Raw genomic sequence first — 9839 nt, 5'->3', positions numbered from 1 at the left:
CTGCTGTAACTTCCACACCCAACTCTGCCTTCCAATTTCTCTCTCACCAACTTCTCATGTCACTCCCTTTCCTCCACCCCTACTTTGAGCACCTGGGTCCTTGCAGCAGCATAGCACCCCCTTCCCAGTTCCCTTATCCCTGGCCTCTGGCATCAAAGACCCCAGGCCCCCCACCCCCCCAACACCCATCACCACCTCAGTCCCCTTGGCTTTCTGCCTGCGCAGCCTGTGAGGAGTGGGGGGAGCCTCCCACATACCTGGAATTCTCCCCTCTTGAAATCCATTCACTCAACTGCATACCCTTTAGGACCTACTTCACGCCAAAGGGTACACGGTACTTCCAAACCCCACAGCACCCCTTATCTGTACACTGATATGACACCTCCTACCCCCATCGGGCGGGTGAACATCCCACAGAGGTCATTTCATCCTGTGCCATCCTGAGGAGCCATTACACAAAGAAAACAAGGTCAAGAATGGAGTGACCAAATGACCAAGGCACCAGGTGCTCAGAGGCTCACAGCCCAAGCCTGCCTACAGGCTTGGAGGAGGAAGGGCACCGCACAGGAAACCCTACTGGCTTCACAGGCCCCTGCTGAGAGTGGGCTCCTGGCAGGCCCAGGCAAAAAAGTCCCAGCCCACAGGAGCCCCTCCCCACAGATCTACATACCTCTACCCGCTCAGGCTCAGAAAGGAGTGGCTTTTCCGGACCTGCAGGGAGGACAGAGTACTTCCTGGCTGTTCCTGTTTACTCAAGGACACACAAGGCCATCCATGGACACAACAAGGCCACCCATGGCTGTTTAGCCCAGGAGGTCAAAGTTTGCTTTTCTCTGAAAAGGGACTGGCCAGGGGTTTCCAGGCAGTCCACCCACCACCCAACCCAGCCCCAGGCCCCCCACTGCACCTCTAACTCTGGGAAGCCATTTAGTTCATACTGCTGATGGGGTAAGCTCTGCCTGTGTACAGGCAGTCCATAGGCTGGTATGGGAGGACATCTAGCTCTAGCAGAACACTGGGCTGCCCAAAGCTCTCTCTGCATAGGGACCCAGACTGGCTACCAATCTCTAATCATGTCCCCATCAATATTTATCTACCATTTCCCTGATCCCTACCCCCCTCCTTCTGATCATCCCTCCAGTGTTAGAACCAGAAGGTTCTCCCCACCCCTGCAGAGAAAATAATCCAGAAACAGCAGAAACCACGGTCAGCAGTGAGTGTACCAGATTCCACTCACTGGAACCCCCCAGGCTACCTGACACAGGAAGGTCAGGCAAGCAGAGGCCAGGCCAGGCAATCCAAAACAAATACCCAGGCCTCAAGGGTAAGTACATCCAATATGGTCCTGAAGTGAGAACGAGACCAAGAGGAGGTAAGAGAGGAACTAAAAGGGAGGGGTGGGGGGGATTACCGTAATTCCAGGACCCTCAAATCCCAAATCTGTCTTGAACAAAAAACTCTGTCTGATGTAAATTGCTTTAAGTAACACAAACCCAAAGACATTTTAATTGGACATTAGCATAGAATTTTGATAATTAACATAAGGGAACACTTTCTAGAAAGCAAAGTATGCTGGCTGGTCAGCCACACAGATGGTGCTCAGCCTCAGGGTGAGGCTGCATGCACCCCAAAGGCTCACTTCATTGTTGGGATTCTCTAAATCCACAGCCACACCTATCCCCTCGGGGCCTCTGGAGGAGGGTCCAGGGGCTAGCTGGCCCTAAACAGCATGTAGAGCACAGGCAGCGCGGCCACAAATGTCACAGAGGTGATCAGCGTGCTGTAGATGGTGTTCCTGTTGACCTGGGCTTCTAACCTCTGCTCCATGCCCGACAGTGCCAGGATCATGTTTCCCTGCTCCAGCAAGGAGCCGGGCAGAGCCCCATCTGCTGGCTCCACCAGGCCTGGATGCACCGCAGCCTTTGCAAGCTGAACCACCTCAGCCGTCTGGCTGAACATCTTTTCCAAGCCATCAAGCCGCTCTTGTAAACCTTCTAGACAGGAATGGACCTGCCTGGAATGGCTGAGCTGCTCTTTCAAGGCGGCTGAAAGGACATCTGTGTCTCTGTCTCGGGTGGGAGAAGTACCTGCCTGGGCCCCAGGGCTCTGCCCGGGCCCAGCTCGTACCAGGCCCCTTAGGTCTACCATGAGGTCATGGAGGTCCCTCTGCTGGAGGGAGTAGCTGGATGCCTGTTCTCGGATGGCCTCCTGGAGGCTCAGAGGCCCCTTCTGTGCCTCTAAGAGCAAGGCCTTCAGCTCCTGTAGCCGCACCCGATTCACATACGTGGAGCCAGCCACGCCAATCAGGGCCCCCAGGACTGACCCAATGAGGGACCAGTTCTTGGTTCTCTCAGCTCGAGTGCGCTCCTTCTCGTGACTTTCCCGCACAGCCGCAGAGAAGAGGGAGAACTTCTCTCGCTCTGAGTCTTCAGCACGCAGATAGGTTGCACGAAGCCTCTTCTCCTCCTGCAGAAGCAAAAGCTGTGTTACACAGCAGCAAGGGGGCCCTGCAGCAGTAGCCATGAGCAGACGCTCCTGGAGCCCAGCCTCAGCCCAGCACAGACCCCGGCTCCGTAAACCCGCTGGGTGACCGAAGGCAGAGTAAACCTGGTCGGGACAGGGAGCAAAGCAATGGCGGGTGGTCAAGATGAGCCGTACTCAATGAAAAAAAAAAAAAAAAAAGATGAGCCGTACTACCTTCTAACCCAGCAGTGCTGGGTCTACAGAATGTCCTCTCTGGGCCAGTCCCTCCTCCACGGTGCTCCCTCCGTGGGACCCAGATTATACTGCCCTGGACTGCTAACTCCAGGACGAAGTTGGTGGATAGAGTCCAGAAGCCTGGGGCTCAGTGAGGAGGTTTACCTCTTCACCAGACCTCTGACCACAGGCTAGTGAGTGTTCCCACCCTGCCCCTCCATGACCTGCCAGGCCAGGGTCCCTGCCCGGAGAGGAGGGGCTGCCTCCCGAGCTGCCTGTACCTGCAGCATCCTGTGCTCCAGCGTAGCCAGTTCTAGGTACTGGTTATCCTCTCTGGAGACGCGGTCCAAGCGGTCCCTCACCTCCTTCAGCTTGGCCTGGTGAACTTCCAAGTCTTCCCGAGCCTCTCGGACAAGCCCTCGCGCCACCATGAACACTTTCTCTGCCTGCAGAGGGAACGAGGGAGGCCATTTGCACTTCCCTCCATACCCACACAGGCTCAGCTCTGTGCCCAACAAGGCTGCAGCTGAGGTGAGTGGGGTGTCGGTACAAAAGGGTGGAAAGGAGTCCCTCAGAAACAAAATCCTGGCTCACCCAGTGGTCCTCAAAGTGCAGCCCCGGGGCCACACCCATCAGAATCTGCAGATTTATCCATTCAAGTAGAAATAATGTGCTCCTGAGAAACTGGGAAATAAGGAACACTACCCACAAAATCCAGCCAACTCTAGTCTGATGCAAACCATAAAGAGGTGGAACCCAGGTTCCTGAGCTGCTCCACGTATGTTATCTTAGCTGGATCTCACAACGAGGCCACCAGAGGCAGGGCCGTGACCTCCATGTCTCCATGTTACAGACCCAGAAACGCCAGCTCAGCAAGGTCACGACCTCCAGGGGGAGAGACAGTAGGGTGCCTCAAAACTTCCCACCAACCCCAGATTCTTGCCTCTTCACTAGCCTGGTATGCACTAGGCAGGAGCAGGAACAGAGGTGACAGAAGGCGTTTCCACTGCCACCAATGACTGCCACAGGCAGCTCTTTCCAGCTCAGCGTATGATGCTGCCCTGGCCCTGGGCCTGTACCTTCACCAGGGCTGTTCTAATTCCATACAGGGCTTTGAGGACACCGTAACGTCCTCAACAACCCCAAAGAGCCCACGTGGGAAGTATCCACTGGCCTAACACAATGGATATCAATGGCTGGAGACTGACCGGTACACAGAAACCTGTTTTCAGGGTAGGAGAACATGGTTACACAGAGCGCTCCACCCCAGGTGGAGCTATCAAACCCAGGTGTCACGTGAGACACGAGTCAAATCCCTCCGTGAATAGTATTCGCTCGAGAAAAGGCAAATGCGGGCATGGCTTCCCAGGACCGTGTGGCTGGTGATGATCTGGCAGAAGCCTCAGGCCACATTTCCCGAGTCAGAAGGCAGGGCCCAGCACCCCAACTTCCCTCCTCACCTCGGTCACGTTTCCCTGGGCCTCGCGAACCTCATTGAGTCCGACAAACTCTTCATATCTGTCCCACCAGGTTGTGGCCGTGGAGGACGCTCGCTGCCGAATGTCGCGCCCCAGGGCTCTTCCCAGGGCGGTGAGGCGGTGGTACAGCCCCAGGGCCACCTCCTCAGGTCCTCTCTCTCTGGGCTGGCGAGGGCCTGGGCTGCAGAGAGTCCTGGTCATGAAGAGGTCCCTTCCAAGGAGGCCTCTCCGCACCAGCACGCGGCGCACACCCATGACGTGCCGAGTGGTAAATGCGGTGCTGCGCCCTGTCCTCAGGAGATCTGTGGTGGGGGGACGACAGACAGATCAGCTCCCAGCTGAGAAAGGCTGGGCCTGAGTCAGACTGTAGGGCCCAGGGGCAGTTCTGAACAAATATCAGTAGAGGAGTCCAAACTGAGCGTTACTCCGTTGTGCTGGGGGACTGCAGCCACTATAGCCGTGGGTGCTCCCAGACAACTCAGGGGAGAACAGGGCAGGGAAGACGATATTTAGGAGATCATGCCTTCCACTTCACTCCGCAAAGCCACCAGATGCTCCCATTCCACCCGCCTTCCCCACATCCCCCAGGTCTCTGTTGCGACTGAGAAGCCTGGTGCCCGGTTGTCTAATAATGTCAAAGCAAATTCTCAAACCTGAGCTGTGCCCATGCTGACAAAACCCCACAGAGGTTCATAAAGACTCCCGGGGAAACTGTGGAACTGAGGGGGGTTTCAGGGAAAGATTTCCGTAAAAGGCCATCAAAACCAACAGTCCAGACGCCGAGGGCGGCCACAGCACTGGGGAAGCAGAGTTTTGCTCTATGTTCGAGGACATAGGTTGTTCATATCCCAAGGCAGAAAACTCCCTCCTCGGCAGTCCTCTGAAAAGGTAATTCCAGGAGAAAAAGGAAACAAAACAAAATGCCCAGATCTCTTTACAGAGGAGAGCTTTTCTTAGGTTCACATGAGCCCTTCTCCAATGTGCTCTGAGCCTAGGCTGTCCAGGCTCCCAGCTCCATGTCACAATCCTCACCTTCCGTAAGCTTTCTCCCGCCTCTCCAACCTCAGTCATGCTCTACAGCTTAGGTTTCTTTAATCTTTCTCTTTTCAACCTTGCTTTGTTGCATGGGCCCCAATGACACCCACTTCTTGTTACCTAAAGAGCACAGGGAGACTCCCATTACTCAGTCAGTCCTTGCCTAAGCCCAAGAGCAGCGAGGACGAGGACGCTGAGGACCCCCAGAGAGGCCAGGTCAGGTGACCCATGCTCCGGGCACACCTGGGCCAGCACTCCCTCCCCTGGCCAGCGCCCTCCTCCACCCCCAGCCGTCAAGTACTGACTCTGGCTGTAAGAGTGACACCTAGTGGCCAAAGAACCAGGCCAGAGAGAAAAGCAGTGGGAGCTGTGGACAAGAAGACTGGAGAAGCTTCAGGGATGAAGAAAGTGGCTTCTGGATGTAATGGAGACCAGCCCACAGCATCCCAGCCTCCTCCCTCTTGTGCTGTGCTTGGAGAAGCTCAGGCCTTCTAGAAAACAAAGTTGCTTGAGTAGGGACATGCCTCCTGCCCAAAGCGGGTCTGAGCTGAGAGCCACAGAAGAGGACATTGCTGTGACACTGCTTCCAAGCTGGTGCCACCCCCTAACTCCCGGACCCCATCCCTAAGGCCCGAGAAAGCACACAACATCCATGACCCAGGGGTTGAGCTAGCCTGGGAGGCCTCAAGGCCAGTACCCACTGCACTGAGCTGTGACCCCACAATTCTGTGGGTGGACTCCAGAGCAAAGCAAAGCACACAGACTTGCAGCACCACCAAGCACAGCCCTGTCCTTTTCAGCAACTCACCAGAAAGGTGTCCACCTCAGCTGTCACTACTTCCTCTGCCCCCATTCTATCCTGATCCCATTCCACCTCAAGGTTGCTCCCTGCCCCTCCAACCCCACAAAATTTCTACCTTGCCGGATTCAGCAAGCACTTCCCAGATTTCTTCTCCAAATCTCTGCAGCTTTCAACACCCTGTCTTTTTGAAGTCACTACCCCTCTCAGCTTTCTCCAACCTTCTCAGCTTCCTTTCTCAGCTCCTCCTCTACCAGCCGCCCACTCCTGGAAGCCAGGAGGGTCACCCAACCCTGGCAGCGATGACAGCTACGTCCTTCTGTCTGTCCTGGCTTCCTCCCTGCTGCTCAGAGCCACTGCTCACAACCTGAGGCTCTGTTAATTCATCATTGCATAGCCTCGGTTCAAACCCCCCTGCACCCCCGACAGCTCCCATCTCACTTGCTATGAACACCAGTCCCGACAGTGGGAAACAAGCCCCGCTCCTCTTGACCGTCATCCCCTTCCCCCTCTCTGCCCCTGACCTCCGCTACAGGCACCCAAACACGTGAAACCCAACCCTGCTGCTTCCTCCTCAGCTCCAGGGGGCTCACCCTGACTTCTAGGTCTTGGCTCAGACATCACCTCATGGCAAAGCCTTCCTTGACCATTCCCTCCTGGGCCACCAGGTTTATCTGTCTCCATCAGACACATATTTGCCTTCTTCGCATGTTGCCAAGCCCCTCGCTACAACATAAGCTTGGTCACAGCAGAAACGTTGCTGTATGAGGACAGGACTCAAGTTGTTCCTCTGTTCCAGTCCCTCCGCTCACCCACCCAGCCTCTCCCGACTCAAACATCTCACAGGCCCTCAGTCAGCACAGGTAAGGTGTCCCTGCCAGAGGGGGCAAAGTGGAGAGGTACATGAGGTCATCTAAAACCTAAAAGGCAGCCGGTATAGCTGGAAGACAGCAGAGGAAAGGAGAGTGGGCAGAGGAGAGGCTGAAGAGGTAAACAGAGGCCACATTAACAAGGGTCTTGAGGGCCAAGTTCAGAACCTTGCCCGTCCAAATCAATTCTCCAATTCTACCCAGGTGACCATCTCCTACCAACTGCTCATCCTAAGAACCTCCATCACCCGTACCTCTTCCTCACGTGCAGCTGATGGCTTGCTTCATTTTTCACTAAGAAAATACTTAAAAATTGGAAGACAACTTCTCTAATCTCCTACCATACCTACCCACCTGCCAGTGTCTGTCCAGTTTCCACCTTCTCTCTTGCTCTTTGGGATGAAGAATTCATGCTCTAGGAAGACCAAGCTGTGCCCCAGGTCCCGTGGGCCCTCCCCAGCTGACACTACTAATTGATCAGACATCCCTCCAGCAATAGCCCCACTTCTCTGCCCCTCTGTATGGCCAAACTCCTTGATGGATTGTCAGCACTTGCTCTCTCCAGTTCCTCTTCTCCCATCCTCTCTGAAAACCCTCTCTGATGTAGCCCTCGAAACCACCATGCCACTGGAAATGCTCTTGTCCAGTAATGTGCACGTCCACATTACTAAATCCAGTGATCAGATCTCAATCCTCCTCTTACTTGGCCTATCAGCAGCCTGGAACTCATGCCACCTTCTTCCTCCTTGAAATACCTTCTACACTCGGCCCCACTCATCTCCGGAACCTCTCCACATAGAGTGCTGCAGGGCAGGGTCCTCAGACTCCTCTCTCATCCAGTCCCATGGAATTAAAAGCCATCTACTAGAATGTTATTAAATTAATTATAGTGATGGTTGAACAACACTGTGAATACACTAAAACCACTGAACTGTACACATTAAATAAGTGAATTGTATGGTGTGTAAGTTGTATCTCGATAAAACTATTACTATTTTTTTAAAGATTTTAATTTATTTATTTGACAGAGAGATCACAAGTAGGCAGAGAGGCAGGCAGAGAGAGGGGGTAAGCAGGCTCCCTGCTGAGCAGAGAGCCTGATGCAGGGCTTGATCCCAGGACACTGAGACTATGACCTGAGACCATGACCCGAAGGTAGAGGCTTAACCCACTGAGCCATCCAGGTGCCCCAACTATTGCTTTTTTAAAAAAGTAATATCTATATCCAACGTGGGGGTCAAACTCATGACTTCAAGATTAAGAGTCACACGTTCCACTGACTGAGCCAGCCAAGAGCCCTCCACCCTTCCCCGCTGCCAAAACCATTACTTTAAAAAACTATCAACTATGCTCTGATTTTTTCAGCCCAGACCTCTCCTGTAGATTCCAGGCTCGTTTACCTAGCTGCTTAATCCACATCCCTGCTTAGAAGACTGGGGATCTTAACTTCCCTTTCCAACTTGCCTTTTCCACAGCCTTCTCCATCTTGGTTGATGGAAACTTCAAGTCCAAATCAGACCAAAATCCTCAAATCACCCGACATCCTTCTCTCCCACCTCATATCCAATTCATTGGCAGATGCTACTTCCTTTCTAAAAACAAACCCCCCCCCCTTATCCTTGCCACTGCTACCACCTTGTCCTAGTGACTAACAATGTCTCCCTGCTTCTACTCTAGCCCCTACAGTCTATGGTGAACAAAGCAGTCAGTAGTCCTTTCAAAACACAACCCAGGCACCTGGGTGGCTCAGTGGGTTAAGCCTTCGGCTCAGTTCATGATCTCAGCATCCTGGGACCGAGGCCTGCATCGGGCTCTCTGCTCAGTGGGGAGCCTGCTTCCTTCTGCCTACCTGTGATCTCTGTCAAATAAATAAATAAAATCTTTAAAAAAAAAAAAAAAAACACACAACCCAAACCATGTCTCTCTCTGCTCAAACTTTCCAATGGTTCCTCATCTATCTTAATGTAAAAGTAAAAATTCTTTCCATGGTCTCCAGGGAATCCACTTCCTGGCTCTCAATCTTCTCATTCTCCTCCAATCATATGGACCTTACTCCCCCCAGCTTTATTGACATATAAATGGTATATAGCACTGTGTAAGTTTAAGATACACACGTGATGACTCAATACACTTGATAAATATATAAATTGCTAAACGTGTACCACAATAAAGTTAGCTAGCACATCCTTCAGGTAATTACCACGCATGGACTTTCTTGGTGTTGCTGGAACACACGAGGCTATCCCCACAGCAGGATCTTCACATCAGCGGCTTGCTATCTGCAGTTTGCTCCCTTCTCTTTTCCAAGTCCTGCTCAAATGTCACTGCCATGCCCTCCCATCCCAGCACGCTACCCACTTTGTCTGCTTTATTTTTCTCCATGCACGTACGTACATGACCTGCGATATGTTTCACTTATTTACTTTGCTTAAGGGCTGTCTCACCCACTAGAACGTCAGCTCTGCCAGGGTAGGCATTGTTTTGTTCACTGCTGCATCCTCAGTGCCTATAATACTATCTGCATATAGTACATACTCAACAAAAAGTACTAAATGAATAAACAGAATTTGCAAAAAGTCATAAGCCGGCTCTATGATAAAATCCAAACTCCTTCCGGTGGTTTCCAAAACTTTACGACCAGTGATCTAGCCCCCGCCCACATTTCTGTCACCTCCCTCCGATCTCTCTCCACCCACGCGTCCTTTCCTCGGTTCCAGGAACGCGCGGAACTTCACGGCTTCAGCACGCGCCCTTCGTTCTACCCCCAATGCTTTCCCCCTGCACGGTCCCAGGCCTAGCACCTTCCGGTTAAGCACCCCTCCTGGCTTCCGGACCCTCCTCCGGCAAGCCAACCCCGACCTCGTACCTGGCGACCCAACGCGGGAACTGCAACCCAAACAGAGATCCCGCCACTCAGTAGATCTCTGACCCTTTAATGCCCGCCCCCAGAGTTGCTTCCGG

At 53.2% G+C, this 9839-nt stretch overlaps 1 protein-coding gene across 8 annotated transcripts; it reads right to left on the bottom strand.

Annotated features, from left to right (window-relative positions):
* Positions 1 to 1477: 1477 nt before the first annotated feature.
* On the bottom strand, positions 1478 to 9791 carry CCDC51 (coiled-coil domain containing 51). 8 transcript variants are annotated; one of them, XM_044253641.1, is made up of 5 exons: positions 9745 to 9791; positions 5208 to 5330; positions 4158 to 4477; positions 2979 to 3143; positions 1478 to 2466 (listed from the first exon to the last, which is right to left on the bottom strand). In XM_044253641.1, exons 3-5 carry the CDS (start codon positions 4428 to 4430, stop codon positions 1711 to 1713), a joined length of 1194 nt encoding a protein of 397 aa, XP_044109576.1. In that variant the 5' UTR covers positions 4431 to 4477; positions 5208 to 5330; positions 9745 to 9791; the 3' UTR covers positions 1478 to 1710. The 8 variants fall into 8 exon arrangements, with proteins under 8 accessions (XP_044109576.1, XP_044109579.1, XP_044109577.1 ...); XM_044253644.1 differs by lacking the exon at positions 5208 to 5330 and adding an exon at positions 4829 to 5055 and having other exon boundaries at positions 9745 to 9786; XM_044253642.1 differs by lacking the exon at positions 9745 to 9791 and adding an exon at positions 9575 to 9690.
* Between the last annotated feature and the right edge of the window lie 48 nt (positions 9792 to 9839).

Source organism: Neovison vison, chromosome 6, assembly GCF_020171115.1.
Source record: "Neovison vison isolate M4711 chromosome 6, ASM_NN_V1, whole genome shotgun sequence".
Taxonomy (NCBI): Eukaryota; Metazoa; Chordata; class Mammalia; order Carnivora; family Mustelidae; genus Neogale; species Neogale vison.
Note: the sequence above shows the minus strand (reverse complement) of the source record. Positions and strands in the feature narration are given on the sequence as shown.

Coding starts and splice junctions, on each gene's coding strand:
- CCDC51 (XM_044253638.1), bottom strand. CDS start 7,290: ATGAATTCTTCATCCCAAAGAGCAAGAGAGAAGGTGGAAACTGGACAG. Junction 3,144..4,157: donor CCCAGGGAAACGTGACCGAG/GTGAGGAGGGAA, acceptor TTCCCTCTGCAG/GCAGAGAAAGTGTTCATGGT. Junction 2,467..2,978: donor TGGAGCACAGGATGCTGCAG/GTACAGGCAGCT, acceptor TTGCTTCTGCAG/GAGGAGAAGAGGCTTCGTGC.